The following is a 24,420-nucleotide window of genomic DNA, read 5'->3' as shown; positions in this document are numbered from 1 at the left end:
TACGTCACGGGCAGTCACGGTGGCGCAGCGGTAGAGTTGCTGCCTCACAGCGAATGCAGCGCTGGAGACCCGGGTTCGATCCCGACTATGGGTGCTCTCTGTGCGGAGTTTGTACGTTCTCCTCGTGACCTGCGTGGGTTTTCTCCGAGTCTTCAGTTTCCTCCCACACTCCAAAGACCTACAGGTTTGTTGGTTAATTGGCTTGGTAAATGTAAAAATTGTTCCCAGTGGGTGTGGGATAGTGTTAGTGTGCGGGGATCGCTGGTCGGCGCGGACCCGGTGGGCCGAAGGGCCTGTTTCCGCGGAGTATCTCAAAACTAAATTAAACTAAACTAGCATGGAATGATGGGGCTGAAGGGCCTGTTCCTGTGCTGTACTGTGTTATGTTCTCTGGTCTCAATTATACTTTCCCTCTTGATCATCATACCTTCTGAAGCCCTCTATTGATCTTGGTCTTGGCCATATATATATATTTATACACACACGCACACGCACATGCACACGCACACGGCCATATATATATATTTACATATAGAACAATTTATTGATTGGTTGATTGATTGATTGACCGATCAATTGAAAGATGCATTAGGAAAACAGGCCCTTCAGCCCACTAAGACCATGTCAACCTGTTCACACGTTCTATGTTATCCCACTTTCCCCATCCATTCCCTTGGGGGCAATTATCACAGTGGCCAATTAACCTTCAAACCCGCACGTCTCTGGGAGGTGGGAGGGAACCGGAGCACCCAGAGGAAACTCATGTGGTCACAGGGAGAACGTACACTGCACACAGACAGACAGCACCCGTGTTCAGGATCGAACACGGGATCCCCGGCACTATGAAGCCACGGCCCTTCCAGCTGTGCCACGGTGCCATTCTTAACAGTTGTAGAGTTTCAATGAGATCACCTCTCGTGCTTTTAAACCTCAGTAACTATCTCACGCAATATCCCCCTGTGGGACCCACCGCTAATTGCTTTCATCCACTTGCATCCTCCGAATAATACTTCAAGCGCAAATTCTAATAAGGCTTTAGCAGCCGAATCCAGTCTTTGAGGATCTCCTCAGCTGACGTGAGATTCATCAATTTTAATCATTTCAATCATGCATTAACATTTTACATCCTTAATTTTTGCTTTGGTGTCCCTGATGATTGTCTGCGTAATCTCTGGGTCATTCGCAGGATTACCTGGCTTGTGGTTGTGATACATAATCTATTCCAGCAGTATTATCGTAATCGTAATTTTTTTTCTCTTCGCAGAGAGCGGCACGGTGGCGCAGCGGTAGAGTTGCTGCCTTGCAGCGCTGACGGCGCCAGATACCCCGGTTCCATCCTGGCTACGGGTGCTGTCTGTACGGAGTTTGGACGTTCTCCCCGTGACCTGCGTGGGTTTTCTCCGAGAACTTTGGTTTCCTCCCACACTCCAAAGACGTACAGGTTTGTAGGTTAATTGGCTTGGTATATATGTAAAAATTGTCCCCAGTGTAGGACAGTGTTAATGTGCGGGGATCGCAGGTCGGTGCAGACTCAGTGGCCAAAGGGCCTGTTTCCACGTTGTATCTCTGAACTAAAGTAAAATACAAATCTGATCTTTTTACACTTTAATTGCCAATTGTCCATTGTCCTTTGAAACTGCAATCATCCGACTTGAGACATTGGCAGTGTAGATTTTCTGGATTATGGATGTAATTCTTTATTCATACACCAATCCATCTTTCAATTCACATTTTTTTAAAGATGTTACTCCACGTTATAATAATTTTTTTCAATGAACCCAGTGAGTTTCAGGGGAGTAAAGGAAATGGGGCCCCAGTGTGTTAGTTTAGAGATAAAGTATGGAAACAGGCCCTTCAGCCCAACAAGTCCATGCCGACCATCGATCACCCGTTCACATTAGTTCTATGTTATCCCATTTCCACATTCATTGCCTACACACAATGGAGCAACTTACAGAAGCCAATTACCCCACAAACACGCACGTCTTTGGGATGTGGGAGGAAACCCGCGTGGGCACGTGGAGAATGTGCAAACTTTACAGAGAAAGCACTCAAAGTCAGGATCGAACCCGGGTGTCCGGCATTGTGAGGCTGCAACTCTGCCCACTGCGGCATTGTGGTACCACGAGTGTGTTAGACGTTCTTGTACATTCGTTGACTGCAAATCATGATAAAACAGACAAGCAGCATGCCCCACGGCAGGCCTGTATCCCCCACCGCGGTGGGAGGAGCTGCCCGCAGGCCCAGCTCACCCACAGGCGTCTCCCAACTTGGCCCCGAGCCGCCGTGCGTAACTGCCTAGAACGAGTTGGGCCGTCGGAGAGTGAGGTGGACATTCGAGAGCGAGGGGGCCGTCGGAGAGCGAGGATGGCCATCAGAGAGCAAGGAGAACAAAACCTGCTGCCACGGGCGGCGGCAGGCAGTAGATAAGACTTTTCGGTGAACCTTTGTAACTTTGTCAGCGCCAAAACACGACGACACTTGTACACTGCCTGGGTGAGGTCTGCTGTAGGATTTGACCGGGTTGTACGCAAAACAAAGCGTTTCACTGTACCTAGGTACATGTGACAATAGAGTATCATTGAATCATTGAATGTCTACACTTGTCATGGAGCAGTCTGTAATATTCTGAAAGCTATTTAAATATAAATGTAACTTTGGTCTCTTTTAGAGTCATAGAGTGAAACAGTGTGGAAACAGGCCCACGGCCCAACTCGCCCACACTGGCCAACAATGTCCCAGCAACCCTAGTGCCACTTGCCTGCGCTTGGTCCACAACCCTCCAAACCTGTCCTATCAATGTACCTGTCCAAATGTTTCTTAAATGATGGGATAGTACCAGCCTCAATTACTTCCTCTGGCAGCTGGTTCCATACACTCACCACCCTCTGTGTGAAAAAGTTATCCCTCGGATTCCTATTAAATCTTTTCCCCTTTACCAGGAATCTATGTCCTCTGGTCCTCGATTCCCCAACTCTGGGTAAAAGACTCTGTGCATCTACCCGATCTATTCCTCTCATGATTTTGGATATAAGATCTCCCCTCATCCTCCTGCGCTCCATGGAATAGAGACCCAGCCTACTCAACCTTTCTCTATATAGCTCACACCCTCTAGTCCTGGCAACATCCTCGAAAATCTTTTCTGAACCCTTTCAAGCTTTGATTTTTTTTTGTTTCTCAGTTCAACAACAGGCAGTTTTCCCCTGCTGGTGGAGAATATCAGAGCTGGATTTGACAACTGGTTAAACCCATTGGGTCCTATGTTGCTCAGTAGGGCCAACACAAACCCCAATTCACCTCCAGCACCCGAGGAGTTAACTTTAGATTTAAATACAGCCAGAATACACTGATGGAGTGCTAATTCTGTTAGCTAAAGTCAATCCCATGAATATCTAAGCAGCAGCATTATTAAAACTATTTTTACCCCGCATGGATTTTCTGCAAAATAGACTAGATAATGAGTTGGAGACTGCTGAATGGATTCTAACCTTTTAGGCTGTTGGATTATCACCACTCCTGACTTAAAGAGTCCAATACAGTTCTCGCCTGGGAAGGCATTCAAGGGAGGGTCATTAATGGAATGACTTTGCAAAGGCAAATCTGATTTCTTTCACAATCCGCTATGAACTCAACAGAAATATACATTCAAAGAGTTTGAAATACAAAAGGCAGCAACTGGAATTGAATTTATGCATTCAAAGGCACTTCATTAATGCAAATTACCAATCTCTGTCAATAACCTGTTTCTTCACAACTTCCTTTCACTCTTTGCGCTTAAAGGTCTCTGTTCAGTTTAGTTTGGAGGTACAGCACAGAAACAGGCCCTTCGAAGGGCCACCGAATCTGCATCGACCAGCGATCCCCGCACATTCACACTACCCTGACCACAGAAGGGACAATTGTACATTTATACCAAGCCAATTAACCTACAAACCTGTCTCAGCTGCAAGGAGGCGGAGAGGAGAGCTCTTCAGCGCGTCGTCCACAGAGCGCAGAAGATTATTGGGACACAGCTACCAGCGTTGGAGGGCATCTACCACACACGGTGCCTCAGGAAGGCCGTCAGCATCCACAAAAACTCCTCACACCCTTGTAATGGACTTCGAACTCCTACCTTCTGGCAGACGTTACAAGGCCTTCTACGCCCGAACCTCCAGACTCAGGAATAGCTTCCCCAGAGCTATAGCTGCTCTGGACCGGCCCTGCTGAATGCCCCCCACCCCCATGAACTGTCTCCCTTGGATGGTCACGTCGCACATCGACCCGGCACAGACACATTTGACTGTTTTACTGTTCTTGTTTTAAATCATGTTTCTCGGGGTATCTAAATCTAAATGTTATTAGTTGTTTAAGTAATGACATCAGATGGAAGCTGCATGCTCGTGGGACGGGCCCTTAAGGCAGCATCTCTGGGGAAAAGGAATAGGTGACGTTTTGGGTTGAGGCCCTTCCTCTGACCCATTCTTTTTACTGAATTGTGTAGGCAAAAAAGGAATTTCACTAGGCGACACGGTGGCACAGTGGTAGAGTTGTTGCCTTACAGCGCTAGAGCCCTGAATCCCGGGTTCGATCGTGACTACAGGTGCTGACTGTATGGAGTTTGTACGTTCTCCCCGTGACCTGCGTGGTTTTTTTTCCAAGATCTTTGGTTTCCTCCCACTCTCCAAAGACTTAAAGGTTTTTGTAGGTTAATTGGCTTGGTATAATATTTTTATTTTATTTTATTTAAAAATATATATTTTTTATCAGAAGCGTAAACGCATAATAGCAACACGGTTTGTTTATCAATTACATTCATACTAAGCTTCTGTTCTTGTTGGTATAAAATGTAAGATTATTCCCCGTGTGTGCAGACGGTGTTAATGTGTGGAGATCGCTGGTTGGTGTGTGGGCTTGGTGGGCTGGAGGGCCTGTTTCCGTGCTGTATCTCTAAACTAAACTAAACTAAACTAAACTAAACTCTGCGGCTAGGTATATGAGACAATAAAGTGTCATTGAACCAATGGAAACTCCCAAGCTCAGCCTCTCCAGAGCAAAGCACTGATAAACCTGTCAGAGATTTTCCCTAGTTACTTGTTGCCAATATCTAACATAAGATTTTTAAGGATTTCGTACTTACACATTCAAGGGTTGCCAGGCCGGCCATTGTGCTTTCGCCTTGATGACGGTCAGAACATTGTCACCCTGAAAAAGCAAAGGGGAAAGAGTCAATGTTTGCCTCGTGACAAAGGTTGGAACAAACATGTGAGAGAGATTGAGGAGGAGCTCAAATAGATTTTACTTCCTGAGTGATTCTCTGTCCCAACATGTCTCCACTATTCTGGAGCCACTGTTTACAGTACAAGAGGTCCATTGCTCTACTATTCGCCTACACATATAATTTTTCTCATCACCACTCTCCACCTCTGACTCTGTCTACACCTCTCTGCCTCGGGGAAGCACCCAACATCTTCAAGGTCCTTTCACATCTCAGTCATTCCCACCTCTCCCCTCTCCCGTTAGGCAGACAATGCAAAAGCTTAAAAGCGCATGCCGCCAGGTTCAGGAACAGCTACTCCCCCCAATGTTATCAGGTAAGTGAACAGTCCACACATAAGCAAGTCTTCCAACATATTTCATTGAGGACCGTTCTTTTTTTTTGTAGCAAAAATAATGTATTTAATTACGATCATGATACAAATCAAAACCATGGTGACACACCCTCCCCCATAGTACAAAATCACCAAATTATCTCAACACTACATTTTCAAACACCTATGTTACAATCCTTACAAATATACGAAATAACTACTATACAACTATGTACCTCTCGAACACCACCCGGGCGCGGACGTTACCACGAAAAAGGGGCAAACATCTGGCTTGGGCAAAGCCCTCTTCCACCTGGTGCCATGACTCGCGGCTGGCCAGCTTGGCCAGGCCTCATTGAGGACCTTGGAGTTTCCCTCTATAACTGCAACGTTATAATGCTGTAAAACTATATTCTGCACTCCGGTATGTTTGTCTTTGCACTACCTATTGTACTTGTGTACGGCTTGTTGTACGCATGTACATTGGCATTTTTCTGGGAAGCGTAAAGCTTCTCACTGTATCTCGGTATACAAGGCAATAATCAACTAATATACTAACAATATCGTACACTGCAGTTGTTTCAATCAGTAATATTCATAACATAATCACAACATAAGAATAAAATCTTACTATCCAAATGGCGTCAAGTTGGGAAAAGGGGAAATACAACAGGATCTGGGGGTCCTTGTTCATCAGTCTATGAAAGTAAGCATGCAGGTACAGCAGGCAGTGAAGAAAGCGAATGGCATGTTGGCCTTTATAACAAGAGGAGTCGAGTAGAGGAGCAAAGAGGTCCTTTTGCAGTTATACAAAGCCCCAGTGAGATCACACCTGGAGTATTGTGTGCAGTTTTGGTCCCCTAATTTGAGGAAGGACATTCTTGCTATTGAGGGAGTACAGAGTAGGTTTACAAGGTTAATTCCCGGGATGGAGGGACTGTCATATGCTGAGAGAATGGAGCGGCTGGGCTTGCACACTCTGGAGTTGAGAAGGATGAGATGATATCTTATTGAAACATATAAGATTGTTAAGGGTTTGGAGAAGCTAGAGGCAGGAAACATGTTCCCGATGTTGGGGGAGTCCAGAACCAGGGGCCACAGTTTAAGAATAAGGGGTAAGCCATTTAGAACGGAGACGAGGAAACACTTTTTCTCACAGAGTTGTGAGTGTGGAATTCTCTGCCTCAGAGGGCAGTGGAGGCCGGTTCTCTAGATACTTTCAAGAGAGAGCTAGATAGGGCTCTTAAAGATAGCAGAGTCAGGGTATATGGGGAGAAGGCAGGAACGGGGTACTGATTGGGGATGATCAGCCATGATCACATTGAATGGCGGTGCTGGCTCGTAGGGCCGAATGGCCTACTCCTGCACCTATTGTCTAATACAAAATCAAATGCAGTGCCGGGGAAGAAGATGGCGCTTCAGTCAACTCTGCAGTCTCCTCAGACTGCACTCCCTCAACAGCACGAATGTCCCTTCTCAGACTGCAGATGCTGGAAACCAGAAATAAAAACAGATAATGCTGGATATGTTCAGCATCTGTAGAGAGAGAAACAGGATTAATATTTTGAGCTAAAGACCCTTCGTCAGAAGCATTTTGTCTTTTAATTCCTCCTCTTGACCATCTGGACACATATTATACAACAAGGGCTTGCCCCATATCTGACGAAAGTTTTATGTCAACTTAGACAGCTGATACAAGTTTGCAGCAGAACTGGGGCAATGGTTTAGTTCAGAAGTACAGCAGGGTAACAGGCCCTTCGGCCCACTGAGTTCATGCCGACATCGATCACCCATCCACACTGGTTCCACGTTATCCCGCTTTCTCATCCATTCCCTACACACTAGAAGAAGGGTCCCGTCCCAAAGCATCACCCATCCTTTTTCTCCAGAGATGCTGCCTGACCCACTGAGTTACTCCAGCACTTCACTACACACTAGAGTATATTTACAGTGACCAATTAACCTATAAATCCAAGGTACACAAAAATGCTGGAGAAACTCAGCGGGTGCAGCAGCATCTATGGATCGAAGGAAATAGGTGACGTTTCGGGCCGAAACCCTCCATCAGTCTGAAGAAGGGTTTCGGCCAGGGTGTCACCTGCATGGTCGTGAGTCGTCCCCACAGTTGTTCAAAGAATCGTAGCATTTTGCTGGTCACCGCTGGATTTTGAAATGTTTAAAACTTTTCGGCGACAGTTGGCTTGACGCCAATGAGACTTCTCCTGACGTAGACGCTGTCGTAGGTTGTCACCAGGATGACGTAGGTTGTCGCCGGTGCTGACTTTGGTGAATTTAATTGCCGACTACCGACGTCAACCTGCGACAGGTACCGGCGACTGAATTGTCTTAAGTTGTCTTCAGTTGTCGCCGACAGGGTCGTAGTTTGTCATAGCTTGTCACATGTGGACGTAGGTGTGGTCGTAGGTGGACGTCCTAATGGGTTGCCGGTTGTCGGTAGCTTGCCGTAGCTTGAGGTCGGTTGACTAGGTGTTAGGTTGTTGTAGACATTGCCATATACATTGTCGTAGGCGGGTCCAGTCGCCAGTTTTTCGGCGACCTGCTACGACTATGGCAGTCGTCGGCAGTCCCGAAAAAAATCGCTGAAGTGGGGCAGGCCCATTACAGGGCGAACATGCAAACTCCTCAGAGACAGAACCCGTGGTCAGGTTCAAACCCGGGTCTCTGGCGCTGCGATGCAGCGGCTTTATCAGCTCTATCGCTATTCTATGCTGTATAATTCATAAGCAAAAAGGTGTGATGAAGATCCTCATTTATCAAGGATCTTCCTCAACTTTTTGCCTACAATAAAAAGCAGGGCATAAGATCCTCTCATGGGATTTGACCCCATGACCACTGACCCTGATCTGACCCTGATGTCCAGAAGACAGCCGAAGGCAAAGGATCTGAAGCAGGAAGTGCTAAATCACAATCTCGTTCCTGGGGGATTCATATCAGATCTTCTTTCGGACATGAACGGATATCTTTTCTTCTACGCTCCCAGATATGGGATAGTTGCTGCAACCAACAGGCTCCTTGCTGCTCCCTGACGCACTAGAAGATGAATAAACTAATGAATGAACTAAATGTATCAGGAAAAGAAGTTTGTTTTCCAAATGAATGCTCAAGTTTTAAATCATGCTGTGCAGTTGACATTGAAAAAATAATAAAGCTCTTCTGTATCGTCAGAATAATTGCTGCCACCCGGCAGGAGATGGTTCAATTTGAAATTACGACACACAACTTCATTCATGTCTGACGGCCGTGATCAGTTAAATGTAATCAGTCCATCCTGAGACGCTGCCTCCATTTGTATGTTAACGAGTCTCGTAAATTCGTTACTGGCAGCTAGGTTTGCACAGGATCTGAAATATCTGGGATTATAAGGGAGTCCAGTTTAGTTTAGTTCAGAGATACAGCACGGAAACAGGCCCACCCACGGCCCACCGAGACCGCGGCAACAAGCGATCCCCCGCGTACTGACACTATCCTACACACACAAGGGACAATTTACAATTTTACCAGGCCAATTAACCTACAAACCTGTACGCCTTTGGAGTGTGGGTGGAAACCAAAGATCTCGGACAAAATTCACGTAGGATAGGGGAGAACGTGCAAACTCCATACAGACAGCGCCCGTGGTCAGGATCGAACCCAGGTCCCTGGCGCTGTACGGCAGAAACTCTACCACCGCGTCACCATGGGGGAGTACTATTTTGTTCCATCCGGGAGGGGGTGGGGGTGTTTGGGGGGGGGGGGGGGACGGTGAGGGGGATTCTGAATTGGACAATTAACCGCAGAGCTTTGAATTATTCTGGGCAATTGTTACAGTGAGGCTGAGCTTTCTGATGAAGAGCACGGATTATATACACAAAAAGCTGGAGTAGCTCAGCGGGACAGGCAGCATCTCTGGAGAAAAGGAATAGGTGAAGTTTCGAGTCGAGACCCTTCTTCAGACTGAGAGTCAGGGCAGAGGGAATCTAGAGAAATGAAAAGGTACAAAGAACAAGTGAATGAAAGGTATACAAAAGGACAAGTCAAAGCCAGCAAAGATGATCAAGGAAAGGTAGAACCCACAATGGTCCATTGTTGGCTGTGGAGAAGGTGATAACGGGTGGATACAAACAATGAAACGAAGCAGGACGACAGTGAAATTAGTCTGACGTCGAGGGTGGGGGAGGGACGTAGAGAGAGGGAATGTAAGGTTGACTTTTAGAGAAATTAATTTATACCGCTGGGTTGTAAGCTGCCCAAGCAAAATTTGTTTGTAAGCTGTTCCTCCAATTTGCGATTGACCTCAGTCTGACAGTGCACAGATGAGTGTTTTTTTCCATGGAGAGGTGAAAGCTGTCATTTTGAACACATTAATATTGGCAAGCTAGAAGATCAGGGATTGCTGGGAATTCCACGGACAATGCCAACATCCAGCTTACATGGAATACATCCCAGGCATCTCAAGGGATTGAAAGAGGAAATCACTGACAAACTGGTTGAAATATTATTTTTTTGATAAGGTCGCCAAGTGTCCGAGGATGTGAATTTGTTGATTCAATAACTAAACAAAGAACAAGGGCCCTGGGAGATGGCCAGAGAGTGTGACGTAATATAACAGCCAGAGCTGGCCAAGGTCAGAAGAAGACACTAAAACTACCACCCTATGTGTTAAAAACTTGCCCAACACATCTCCTTTAAACTTTGTCCCTGTCAACCTTAAGCTGTGTGATCATGCACACGCAGATGAGATTCGGGCTGCACGGTGGCACAACGGTAGAACTGCTGCCTTGCAGCGCCAGAGACCCGGGTTCGATCTTGACCACGGGCGCTGACTGTACGGAGTTTGCATGTTCTCCCCGTGACCTGCATGGGTTTTCCCCGGGTGCTCTGGTTTCCTCCCACACTCCAAAGACATTCAGGTCTGTAGGTCAATTGGCTTGGTAAAATTGTTAAATCGTTCCTAGTGTGTGTAGAATCGTGTGCGTGTGCGTGGTTCGCTGGTCGGGATGGACTCGACGGGACGAAGAGCTGTATCGCTAAACTAAAGTAAACTAAATTAGTTTAATGCGACATCACGCTCGGCAGGAACATTGTGAATAGAAGGGACTGTGTTGTGCTGTTCAATATTATATAATGTGTGGTTGCCTGGATAAGTTCTCTGATCCTTGTAGTCCAGCCTAATATTCCCAGGCTTATGCATTGCTCTGCTAATAAGCAAAGGCTGTGACCTCTCCTCTTTATCTAATTAAGTAAAACCTGTAATTGGGTTGGCCTTAAACCTCTTAAGATCGTCAAACATGTCTGCTACCTTGAAACTAAAATCCCTCAGCATACAAAGTGTAATACTAGAAATAGATAGCTATTACTGTTATCCTCTCTTGTGGAAACTCTCTAGGAAATATTAATTTAATATTTCAGCTGTCTTATCTTCAAAGTTAACTGCTATGGTTATCTCCTAACTTCTTTGACATCCATCTAATGGTTAGAACATGAGAAAGATGTGCTGTACATTGTCAGCCTGCTTCAGCTCTGGGGAGCTCCTCACGATTGTAATATCTTTTATCTTCTTTTGAGCTCCTGCTCCTTACTTTAGACTTTAGAGGTACAGCGTGGAAACAGGCCATTCTGCCCACCGAGTCTGCGCTGGCCAGCAATCACCTTAGCACTATCCTACACATAGGGGCAATTTACAATTTTTACCACAGCCAATTGATCTACAAACCTGTATGTCTTTGAAGTGTGGGAGTAAACAGGAGCACCCTGAGAAAACCAAAGTAGTCACAGGGAGAATGTACAAACTCCGTACAGACAGCAGCTATAGTCAGGATCGAACCCAGTTCTCTCGAGCTGTAAGGCAGCAACTCTGCCGCTGTGACTCTGTGCCACATTCCCAATATTTAATGTTCCCAATATTAACTGGGATTAGCCCTCTCACCTTAAAACTACGCCCTATTTCAACACTCATTTCATTTAGGCTGTTCTACTAACTGGAAAGTGTGTTGGGATACTGGGATCATAAAAGGTGTATCGCAGGGCATTGATATAACTGCACATGGGTTATTCTGCACTCTCTATTTTTCAATGGGTATCACTGCCAAGACTGACGCTGATTGTCAATAGCAAACCACACGTTGTTGGAGTAACTCAGCGAAGATAAACAGAAAACGCTGGAGTAACTCAACGGGGCAGGCAGCATCTCTGGGTAGAAGAATGGGTAATGTTTCAGGTCGAGACCCTTCTTCAGGCTGAGAGTCAGGACAGAGGGAAACTAGAGAAATGAAAAGGTGCAAAGAACAAGTGAATGAAAGGTACGCAAAAGAACAAATCAAAGCCAGCAAAGATGATCAAGGAAAGGTGGAGCCCACAATGGTCCATTGTTGGCTGTGGAGAAGGTGATAACGGGTGGATACAAACAATGAAACGAAGCAGGACGACAGGGAAATTAGTTTGACGACGAGGGTGGGGGAGGGACGTAGAGAGAGGGAATGTAAGGTTTACTTGAAGTTGGAGAAATCAATTAATACCTGCTGGGTTGTAAGCTGCCCAAGCAAAATCAGGGGAGAGAGATATATTGATGGGTAAGGTGTGAAAACAAGAGATTAAAGCACACGATGATCAAATAAATATACAGATCAATGCCAGCTAGGGGAAGGTGACAATGAGGCCTACAATTTTAATCGGAAGAACAGTCAGGCTAGTCGAACAACTAGGATGAGGGAGAGATAGAGAGAGAGTGAAAGCAAGTTTTACTCGAAGTTAGAGAAGTCAATAGTCGTACCGCTGGGGTGTAAGGTACCCAAGAAAAATATGAGGTGCTGTTCATCCAATTTGTGTTGGTCCTCACTCAGACAGTGCGCAGGTGAGGCCCAGGACAGAAAGGTCAGTATGGGAATGAGAGGGGAAGTTAAAGTGTGGGCAGGCAATGGTTCGGGTCAGGACCCTTCTACAGACTGATTGTAGATACTTTGTTACCCTTCAGAAGGCAGTGATGAGTGTGTATCTTCAGCCTGCAGAGTGAGAGTAGTTAGTTGTATAAGACTTTGAGGCCGTGTTTAGAGGATTGTGTTCCGTTCTGGGCACCGTGTTATAGGAAAGATGTTGTCAAGGGTACTGAGAAGATTTACAAGGATGTTACCAGGACTCGTGGGTCTGAGCTATAGGAAGAGGTTGCGCAGGCTGGGACTCTATTCCTTGGAACGCAGGAGGATGAGGGGCGATCTTATTGAGGTGCATAAAATCATGAGAGGAATAGATCGGGTAGATGCACAGAATCTCTTGCCCAGAGTAGGTGAATCGAGGTCCAGAGGACATACGTTCAAGGTGAAGGGGAAAAGATTTAATCGGAATCTCAGGGGTAACTCTTTCCACAGAAAGAGTGGTGGGCGTCTGGAACAAGTTGCCAGGGGAGTTTGCCAGATCTATGAGAGTGCTCGCACAGTGTTATTCATTGGAAAACGGAGGGTTTCCGCTCACAAAATAAGAAATGGGTGCAGGAATAGACGAGACCGCCATTCGACAGGAAGGATGCAGCAGACCAAAAAGTTAGCTCATCATCACCTCATGGGCAACTATTGCTGTTCCTAATCCCAAACGCGAATAAAAACTACAAGATCCATCCAACAATGTTTTGTGATTTCCATGAAGCTAAACTGAGATGCAAAAGAATAGACTAAAAGACATAAGGTGTCATTGTGGTCACATATTGTGAGTTGTAATTAAACCATGGCAATTGGGGAATTTTAATTTAAGAATTTAAGGCAATCTGAAATTAAATGGTGACCATGAAATCGTTGGATAATCACCTACCCGTTTAATTGGGCTGAAAAGTGGCTGTTCCTCAACCTGGAAACAAGGAACCGCAGATGCCGGTTCACAAAAAAAAAGAACCAAAGTGCTGGATTAACTCAGCATTCTGCTAACCCTCTTCTGCTCCCCCACCCAAGCCTTCACCTCCTTCCTGTAATAGGGCGACCAGAACTGCACAGGACACTCAAAATGTGGCCTGTCTAAATAATGGACCTGTCCCACCAGGGACTAATTTTAATGGTATTCACCTACGACACCTGGCGACAACCTACGATAGCACCTACGACAACCTACGACAGCAAAAATTGCCGCCACTGTCACCAAAAATGTTTTAACGTGTTGGAAATTTTGCGGCAGTCGCCTGCGGTCACCCAAAAAAAAAAATCACCGGTTCCCAAGCGAAATATGAGATGCTGTTCCTCCTCCAATTTGTGTTTAGCCTCGCTCTGACAATGGAGGAGACCGAGGACAGAAAGGTCTGTGTGGGAATGGGAAGGAGAATTTAAGTGTCCTTGTATGAGTCCTGGCGACGTCCTCATCAGTCTTCTCAGCATCCATCCCAGCTGCATGGATCTTTTCCATAGCAGGGTGACCAGACTTGAACACCATACTCCACTGTTTGAGGATATTAAATGCCCTTTTACTTCAAGTCTTTGCGTTATTAAGAAAGGAGTGGAATTGACAGCTCAGGTAATACAAGCTGAGAATCGGAGCCCATGTTCTCATTAATTGGTTATTGAAAGTGTTCGACTCTAAATCTCCATTGTGGCCTCTTGTCCTACTTTGGATGTGATTATTTTGAGCTGGGGAAAATTGAATGCAATTTTTTTTTTTTATCTCCGACGTTATCCTTTAAGCTGCTTTTAACCTTTCAGGCTGTATATTATCTCTAATCCCAAGATTATGCGGGCGACTTCAGCTCCCAACTAAAATGTCAAGTTGATGGAGTTGTTCGAGAGGAATTGTGCAGAAATGAAGTTGATAAGGGCTGATAACTGAGCAAGCACGATGGGGCTGAGAGAGTTTGCGGGGAGAAAGCATCTCCAAAGCACGGTGCTGAATAAAACCGTTGTTTTATTGACATATATTGAACTCCAGATGGATCTTGGGGTCCAAAGTCCAAAGCTCCCTGAAAGTGGCAACGAAGGATACGTATGCTTGCCTTCATTGGTAAGGTGCCAAGATTCAGGAAGTCATGTCACGGCTTTATATGAGGTACAAGGACCTGCAGATGCAGGGGCACTATAAAATACACCAAGTGAGTCAGGCAGAATCTTGAGACCATGGGTACAAACTCTACAAAGAGTTGGGACCCTTCTTCCAACTGATTCTGGTTGGGGGCAGGGAGTGGGGGGGGGGGAGAAAGCTGAAAGAGAGGTGGGGGCAGGACAAAGCCTGGCAAGTGATAGGTGGATACAGTTTAGAATGGCAGATGGTTGGACAAACGGCCAGAAAGCATGTGAGGTAGGGAGGTAAGGATAGAACGTTGCATGGAAGGGCTCTCTCTCTCTCTCTCTCTCTTCCTCTTCTCTCTCTTCTCCTTCTCTCTCTCTGTCCCTCTCCATCTCACTTTGCCTTTCCCTCTCTTTGTCTCTCTATTTATCTCCTTCCTTGTCTCTACGTCTTTCTCTCTGTCTCTCTCCTTCTTTCCTCTCTCCCTTTATCTCTCTGACCCTGTCTGTCTATCTGTCTGACTGTCTCGCTCTCACTCTGTCTGTCTGTCTGTCTGTCTCCCTCTCACTCTTTCTGTCTGTCTGCCTATCTGGCTCTATCTATCTGTCTGTTGACTATCTCTCTCTCTCTCTCTTTCTCTGTCTGTCTCTGTTTAACTATCTGTCTCATTAACCTTCCAACCTCTCAGCTTCACAAACACATCCCAATGGCAACCCTAGACTCACTCTGCCAAAGATATTCCCTTTCCCTCTCTATAACATAACTAACCCATATTCTCGTATTTCCAGTTATAGTGAAGATTCTTTGATCTTAAGCATTAACTGTTTTTCTCTCTGCAGATGCTGCCCCTCCTGCTGTGGGATAGTCTCTCAAGGAGCTGGCTTGTTGGGCTGAATGGCCTCTCTCTCCACTGCTCCATTCAGATTTAATTCAGATGATGCACAGAGTCTCTTGCCTAGAGTAGGTGAATCGAGGACCAGGGGAAATAGGTTTAAGGTGAAGGGGAATAGATTTAATAGGAATCTGAGGGGTAACGTTTCCACACAAAGGGTGATGGGTGTATGGAACAAGCTGCCTGAGGAGGTAGTTGAGGCAGGGACTATCCCAACATTTAAGAAGCAGTTAGGCAGGTATATGGATGACAGGTTTGGAGATATATGGGTCAAACACGGGCAGGTGGGTATAGTGTAGCTGGGACATGTTGGTTGGTGTGGGGAAAGTTGGGCCGAAGGGCCTGTTTCCACGCTGTATCACTCTTTGACTCTAAATGTTTGCTGAAGTCGTTACAATTGGAGGAGGAGGATTTCATATTTAATTTCCTGCAATAACTGGGCCACCTTGCTTTGTTATGGTGACCCTTCCTTTGTGCATTCTGTCCACTCTCCTCCATCAAGGAACATTCAGAGTTAAGTAATTCAATTATGCTTGAATAAAAAAGCAACATCAGGCTTCTGAAAATTGAGCGGCTTCACGTTCGGCAGTGTTTTGTGCTGAGTCGGGGAAATTTCCCATCTTGATTAAGGACTGACAGGTTGGAATGTATCTTGTGTAGGAAGGAACTGCAGGTGCTGGTTAAAAACGAAGACAGACACAAAATTCTGGAGTAACTCAGCAGGACAGGCAGCTTCTCTGGAGAGAAGGAATGGGCGACATTTCGGGTCGAGACCCTTCTTCGCTACCCTGAGTTACTCCAGCATTTTGTGTCTATCTTTGGAATATATCATAACCGGTTTGGTGCGTGATTTCCAATGCGGCCTATTATAGTCTCCTGTCAGCCGAGGCAGTCCCACAGCGACCATCTTAGATACAGGTTAATGACGGTGCCCAGACACTGTGATTAATCGAAGATAGAGAATACTGACCAGCTCTAACATAAAGTAACTTCAAGTAAGGGCGGCACGGTGGCTCAGAGATACAATCGCCAAGCCTACGCTTGGTCTACCTTTAAAGGAGGATCACTTCTGTCCACGAGTAGTTAAACATCAAACTCAGCACACTACAGCGCAGGAACAGGCCCTTCAGCTCACATTGTCCATGCTGCACATAATGCCAAGTTAAACCAATCTCCTCTTCCTGCAAGTGATCCATATCGTTCCCTGCATATCCACAGGGCGGCACGGTGGCGCAGAGGTAAAGTAGCTATCTTACAGTGCCAGAAACCACGGTTCGATCCTGACTACGGCTGCTGCCTGTACAGAGTTTGTACGTTCTCCCTGTGACTGCGTGGGATTTCTGACGACGGACATTATTGCCATAGAGGGAGTGCAGAGAAGGTTCACCAGACTGATTCCTGGGATGTCAGGACTGTCTTATGAAGAAAGACTGGATAGACTTGGTTTATACTCTCTAGAATTTAGGAGATTGAGAGGGGATCTTATAGAAACTTACAAAATTCTTAAGGGGTTGGACAGGCTAGATGCAGGAAGATTGCTCCCGATGTTGGGGAAGTCCAGGACAAGGGGTCACAGCTTAAGGATAAGGGGGAAATCCTTTAAAACCGAGATGAGAAGAACTTTTTTCACACAGAGAGTGGTGAATCTCTGGAACTCTCTGCCACAGAGGGTAGTCAAGGCCAGTTCATTGGCTATATTTAAGAGGGAGTTAGATGTGGCCCTTGTGGCTAAGGGGATCAGAGGGTATGGAGAGAAGGCAGGTACGGGATACTGAGTTGGATGATCAGCCATGATCATATTGAATGGCGGTGCAGGCTCGAAGGGCCGAATGGCCTATTCCTGCACCTAATTTCTATGTTTCTATGTTTCTCCGGGTTTCATCCCATACTCCAAAGTTGTGCAGGTTTTGAAGGTTAATTGGCTTCTGTAAATTGTTCCAAGTGTAGAGGATAGAACTGGCGTGGACTCGGAGGGCCGGAGGGCCTGTTTCCACATTATATCTCTAAACTAAACTAAACTGAACTAAACTAAACTATCCATCTGCCTACCGAATAATGCCATTAATCTGTGTGCTATTGTGTTTATGGGCCTTTTAAGCTGTAACATAAAAATTTACTTGGGGCAGCACAGAGTCGCTGCTGGGAAAACAACTGCCTCACAGCAGCAGTGACCATCCTGAATCCTGATCTTGGGCACTGTCTGTGTGTGTGGCGTTTGCATGTTCTCCCTGTAGATTGCAAGGGAGTTGCCTCCTCCATGGCAAAGTTGTGCGGGTGTGTATGTTAATTGCTCCCAGTGTTCAGGGAGTGGATGACAAAGTGGGATAGCGAATGGGCGATCGATGATCAGCATGGATTAGGTGGGCTGAAGGGCCTGTTTTCATGCTGTATCTTTCAAACAATAAATTAATGTAACTGTTCCATTGTCGTTATATATGACAAATAAACTCTATAGATTCAGATTCACATTTATTGTCACTTGCACCAATTAAGGTACAGTGATATTTGAGTTATCATGCAGCCATACAATTAAAAGATTTTTAGACTTTAGAAACACAACGTGTAAATAGGCCCTTCGGCCCAACGAGTCTGTGTCGACCAGTGATCACACCGTACATGAACAATATCCTACACACTGGGGACAATGTACAGAGGTCAATTAACCTTTGGAGTGCAGGAGGAAACCGGAGCACCCGGAGTAAACCCACGCAGGTCAATAAATCTGGGATAAACCTGTATAAACTCTGTACAGAGAGCAGCCGTAGTCAGGATCGAACTCGAGTCTCTGGCGCTGCAAGGCAGCAGTTCTATCGTTGCGCCACCGTGCCGCCCCTTTTGACTCTCCTGACACTCGAACCCAAATAGTTAGTAAGTTAAAAATGCGGAAAATCCGGAAGTATATTCAAACAAAAACATCAGCCGGATTGTGGTCCAGCTGCCATCCGAGCTCCCAAATGACAGAAGATGCCTACAGCCCCTATAGAAGCCGGCAAATCCACCCCGATGGACTCCCAGCTACTGCCTTGTCTGTGCTGGACGTCATTAAGCCAGCCGTTCATAAAGATGGTTAGGACCTTAACGGAAATTCCTCAGGAACTTCTCCTCCAGGAGGAAGTCTCTCCCCAAAGAGCAGCGAACAAGGATTCGCTGAATAGATTCAAAACAGCAACAAAAAAAAAAGATTCTTGATATACATGTCTACGAGGAAATGGGAGCTAGAAATCAAGATCAAAGGGATATTTTGACTGAGTGGCGAGACTGGCTGGAGGGGCGGTTTGCCGTGTCCCTGCCTCTCTTTCCAATTCTGTTTCCACTTTTAACGATGGCTGAGCTAACACAGCAGTTCGTCTGTAACTGAATTCACCACATCAGCGGATTACGGGTTCCCACTTGGCAGCGGAGGTAGATGCCACGCTATTTTAACAAGGTACTGAAGCAGCCCCCATCTATCTCTTTCTCGCAAAAAGCATGTTAATTCTCCCAGAAGACAGCGTGACAGCTGTGACCAATTACAAGGATGTGAAACCCTCCCTGTGCTAGCGTTCCTCTGATTAGAAGTATTAGATTTTTACAATACAATTCTTGCAAAACGCGCACCATAAATTGATAATAATTTGACAGTCCGCAACATGTCGCCTCTATCCAGCTGACTCCAATGCCCATCTTTAGATTGTTCTGAGATCAGACTGAGATCTCTCTGCCTTGTGATCTTTGCTCACCTTTCAGAAGGCAATGCCTCAGTTTGCCCATTACTGAATAAATCTATTTCCGCTGGCCATTTAGTTAGTTAATCAGACTGTCTCAGAATGCAGGTTTCAGGCTGGGCTCAGTGAGAAGTTTTATTAAAACATCTACAACCTTGAGAGGCCATGGCAATGTAGATGTGGAGATGCTTCCATTAGTGGGAGAATCTCTCAAACATAGAAAATAAGTGCAGGAGTAGGCCATTTGGCCCTTCGAGCCTGCACCGCCATTCAATATGATCATGGCTGATCATCCCAAATCAGTACCCCCTTCCTGCTTTCTCTCCATATCCCATGATTCTGTTACCCCTAAAAGAGCTAAGAGCAAAGAGCTAAGAGCTACAAGAGCAATATCTAACCCCCAGCCCCATAGCAGCCGGCTGGAAAAGAAGGGATATAGTTACAACATGAGGGGCAGTCATTTAAAACTGAGCTACGCACACGTTTCTTGGTTTAGTTTAGTTTAGTTTAGAGATACAATATGAAAACAGGCCCCTCGGCCCACTGAGTCTACGCCGACCAGCAATCCCCGTATGCTAACAGTATCCTACTCACTGGAGAAAATTTATAATTTTTCACAATGCCAATTAACCTATAAACCTGTGCGTCTTTGGAATGTGGGAGGAAACCGGAGCACCCGGAGAAAGCCCACGCGGTTACGGCGTGAACGTATAAACTTCCTACAGACAGCACCCATAGTCAGAATCGAACCCGGGTCTCTGGCGCTGTAAGGCAGTAACTCTACAGCTGCACCACCGTGCCGCCCCCCTGCCTCATCCTTCTCTCCGAGAGTGGTGGGTCTGTGGAACTACCTGCCCCAGAATGTGAACAGTGGATTACGAGAGGGATTTAAGGAGGAAATGGGTAACTTTTTCAGAGATGAGGGAATTGGTGCATCTGGAGAAGTGCGGAATTTCTGCCACAGAAAAAGTTACTATAGAATGAATGAATGAATGAATGAATGAATGAATGAATGAATGAATGAATAAGTTTATTGGCCAAGTATTCACATACAAGGAATTTGCCTTGATGCTCCGCCCGCAAGTGACAACATAACATTAGGAATGACCCATAAAACATTAAACATTAATAATAAAACATTATCGATTAAACAAGTGAATTGAATAAAATACCAGAGCAAAAGGAGGCTACGGATTTTTTGGTTATTGAGTCGAGCTACTACTCGTGAAAAAAAGGTTGTTTTTTATGTCTGGCTGTGGCAGCTTTGACAGTCCGGAGTTGCCTTCCAGAGGGAAGTGATTCAAAGAGTTTGTGGCCATGGTGAGGGGGGGTCAGAGAAGATCTTACCCGCTCGCTTCCTGTCCCTTGCAGTGTACAGTTCGTCAATGGAGGGAAGGTTGCAGCCAACAACCTTCTCAGCTGATCGAACGATTCGCTGCAGCCTCCGGATGTCGTGCTTGGTGGCTGAGCCAAACCAGACCATGATGGAGAAGGTGAGGACAGACTGTACGATGGGCGTATAGAATTGGACCATCATAGAGCTGCATCACTCGGTGAGGCAACAGGTCTAGACCATGGCTGTTGTGGACGTAGCCCAGTCCGCCACACAGAACAGACTCCCCTCAACTTCAACTCCAACTACACTTCACGCTGTCTGAGGAAAGCAGCCCAGATCATCAAGGACCAATTACACTCTGGTCATCCCCTTGTCTCCTCTCCTCCTGAGCAGAAGATACACAAGCTTGGGGATCTTATAGAAACCTATAAAATTCTTAAGGGGTTGGACAGGCTAGATGCAGGAAGATTGTTCCCGATGTTGGGGGAAGTCCAGAACAAGGGGTCACAGTTTAAGGATAAGGGGGAAGTCTTTTAGGACCGAGATGAGAAAAACATGTTTCACACAGAGAGTGGTGAATCTCTGGAATTCTCTGCCACAGAAGGTAGTTGAGGCCAGTTCATTGGCGATATTTAAGAGGGAGTTAGATGTGGCCCTTGTGGCTAAGGGGATCAGGGGGTATGGAGAGATGGCAGGTACGGGATACTGAGTTGGATGATCAGCCATAATCATATTGAATGGCGATGCAGGCTCGAAGAGCCAAATGGCCTACTCCTGCACCTATTTTCTATGTTTCTAAGCTTGAAAGCACCTACCACCAGATTCAGTGTTAGCATTTTCCCAACTGTTATCAGACTATTAAACCAATAATAGGACCTCTCACATGCTAAGGATGTATTCCTGGTCTTCCAATCTACCCCTTTGTGGCCCTGGCACTGTTTTCTTTTATCTGCACTTTCTCTGTAGTCAATGGTCAAAAGTCAAGAACGTTTTATTGTCATATGTCCCAAAACGGAACAATGGAATTCTTACTTGCAGCAGCACAACGGGTATGTAATATTATATTCTGCAATCTGTTTCCATTCTCTTTTTGCACTACCTCATGTAGGGGTTAATTTCTTGATTAGTACGGGTGTCCGAGGTTATGGGGAGAAGGCAGGAAAATGGTGTTGAGAGGGAAAGGTAGATCAGCCATGATTGAATGGCGGAGTAGACTTGATGGGTCGAATGGCCTAATTCTGCTCTGAGAACTTATGAACTTGTGGCATGAACTGTCTGGATCGCACGTTTTCTTTCGTTGTATCTCAGTACCTGTGACAAATGATAAACCAATGCCAACAGCACCCTCTCCCCCACCTTCCCTGAAATTGAAATTTGTGTTCTCTTTCCTAGCACAGATGAAGTATCTCGGACTGAATCATTAACTCTGTATCTCTGCGAACAAATCCAAACCTGTGGGTTTTCCAGCAAATTTGGCTTTTCATTTCAGATACCCAGACCCTTTTTTTAATCTACAACAAAAGTTGATAATGATTAGAATTAATTTGCAGTTTGTTTTTATGTTTGTGTTGAGTTATCCCGGGATTAAGAACAGCCCAAGGGCACACAAAATCTACAGGGTGACTGCAGATAAAATACCAATATGTGATCTTCCATCTATCTCAAATACAGATTCTATTTGTAAACGGCCTGATGGTGTGAAACATGACATCACGGCGATCGTAGCGACCTTGCTGAAGGATAACTAGCTCGAATCTCTTCAAATGCTGCCTCTCCAAGTGCTTCCGGCATTTTGTCTTTCTGCTATTCTGGAACAGCTGCCAGTGAATGCCGTTGAGAAGAAGAGCACTTTCACCTCCTCATTAATGCTATCCCTGGGTGAGAGCTAGCTGCCTCGTCTCTTGGGTTGCGTGCCTACAAGGAGAAAGACCAAGCTGCTGGAGGAGCTTAAATGGGCCAGGAACCGGCAAGGTCTCCACCAGACATGTTCGACCATCCCTTTGCTTCCTCAGGTGCTGTCTGGCCCACTGGGCTCCTCCAGATCCCATCATCTGCAACCTCTTGTCTCCTTTAATCTTTGCCCCTCTCGCCTTGAAGCTGTGCCCTCTAGTCTTTGACATCTCCACCCTGGGGGGAAAAGGTTCTGACTGTCTACCCTATCTTTGAGTTTGTCCAGCATTTTCTGTTCCTTTTTCTCCTGGTTTCTTGTTCGCCGTCATCATACAAAGAGCATAGGTTTACATGTCATCTTGCTAAGAAAATCAAATGCGGTATTCTGCAGAATATTTCCAAAGCCATAAGGAATAATTTCACAAGACAGCAGGTGATTAAAGTTGTTCGGCACGGACTTGTAGGGCCGAGATGGCCTGTTTCCGTGCTGTAATTGTTATATGGTTATATGGTTATATGATGTGGCCGTGAGAGGAGCAAATGTAATCGCAAGACAATATTACTTACAAATTCACGTGAGATCCCACTATCATCATTGTTGTCCCCATGCAATCTTGTTACTTTCTGCCTAAGTCTACACTGGGAACACTAGGGTTCAATGCAAACACAAGGACCTTCTCCCACACGGAAAGCATTTCATAATTGACAATTTGGCAACACAAGTAGATAAGAGTGGTAAAGAAATGTTTAAGAAGGAACTGCAGATGCTGGAAAATCGAAGGTACACAAAAATGCTGGAGAAACTCAGCGGGTGCAGCAGCATCTATGGAGCGAAGGAAATAGGCAACGTTTCGGGACGAAACGTTGCCTATTTCCTTCGCTCCATAGATGCTGCTGCACCCGCTGAGTTTCTCCAGCATTTTTGTGTACCTAGTGGTAAAGAAATGATGTGCTATGCTTTCTTTCATTGGTTGGGGCATTGAGTATAAAGGCCCTGTCCCACTTTCCCGAGCTATTCACAAACTCTTCCAAATTTACCCCTTGATTCGAACTCAGAGAATTACGGTAATAGCCATTCGTAGGTACCCGAGGCTATTTTTTTTACTCGTGGACATCTATCAACGTGTTGAAAAAACGTCCCGACTTACCTGATGCCCCGAGTTCCTACGGCTGGCATTACGAGCCGCTACGAAACATCTACGGGCTCCTACAAGCTCGCTACCAACATTACCCGACATTCCCCGAGTTCGAATCAAGGGGAAAACTCGGGAGAGTTCATGAGTAACTCCGGAAAATGGGACAGGGCCTTTAGGGTCAGGAATCCACGTTACAACTCTATAAGACGTTGGTTAGGCTGCATTTGGGTATTGCATGCAGTTCTGGTCGACCCATTATAGAGAGGACGTGGAGGCTTTGGAGAGGGTGCAGAAGGTATTTACCAGATATCGTCTGGTTTGGGAGAAATTAGCTGCAAGGAGATGTTGGACAAACATGAACTGCTTTCTCCAGAAAGTCGGAGGTTGTGGGGAGACCTGATAGAAAAATATAAAATAATGAGAGGCGGAGGTAGTGTAGACAGTACAAACCTTTTTGAAATTGTTAAACACTAGAGGGCATAACTTTAAGATATGAGGGGGAAAGTTTAATGGAGTTGTGCGGGGCAAGTTTTTTAAATTTAAACAGAGAGTGGTAGGTGCCTGGAACGTGCTGCCAGGGGTGGAGGTGGAGCCAGATATGATAGTGGCATTTAAGAGGCTTTCACATAGGCACATGGATGTGCAGGGAATGGAGGGATATGGATCTCGTGCAGGCACAGGATGTTAGTTTATCTTATTGCGGGCCGAAGGGCCTCTTCCTTTTCATGCTCTACAAGTGCATGGATACCCACAGATAAAATCCTGTTCAAGATGGGATAACAGCTGCTGGATAGGAGAGTGGAGCAAAAGATCTCTCTTATCTTTCTTTGGTTGGGTATTTTTTTTGCTAATTCGAACACCCTTCACTATAGTTTTCTGTTGAGAAGCGGCAGGGCTTTATACGAATGCCCAGAACCACAGA

General features: G+C 45.8%; 1 protein-coding gene across 1 annotated transcript in view; it reads right to left on the bottom strand.

The window, feature by feature from the left end:
* Positions 1-24,420, bottom strand: part of spon1 (spondin 1) — a 201,415-nt gene that overhangs the window by 30,113 nt on the left and 146,882 nt on the right. The window contains 1 exon segment of the mRNA XM_033038808.1: positions 5,120-5,184. Within this exon segment, the coding sequence (XP_032894699.1) occupies positions 5,120-5,184 (65 nt within the window).

Source organism: Amblyraja radiata, chromosome 20 (assembly GCF_010909765.2).
Source record: "Amblyraja radiata isolate CabotCenter1 chromosome 20, sAmbRad1.1.pri, whole genome shotgun sequence".
NCBI classification, from domain to species: Eukaryota; Metazoa; Chordata; class Chondrichthyes; order Rajiformes; family Rajidae; genus Amblyraja; species Amblyraja radiata.
The sequence above is the reverse complement of the archived record's forward strand: the minus strand, read 5'-3'. Positions and strand labels throughout refer to the sequence as shown.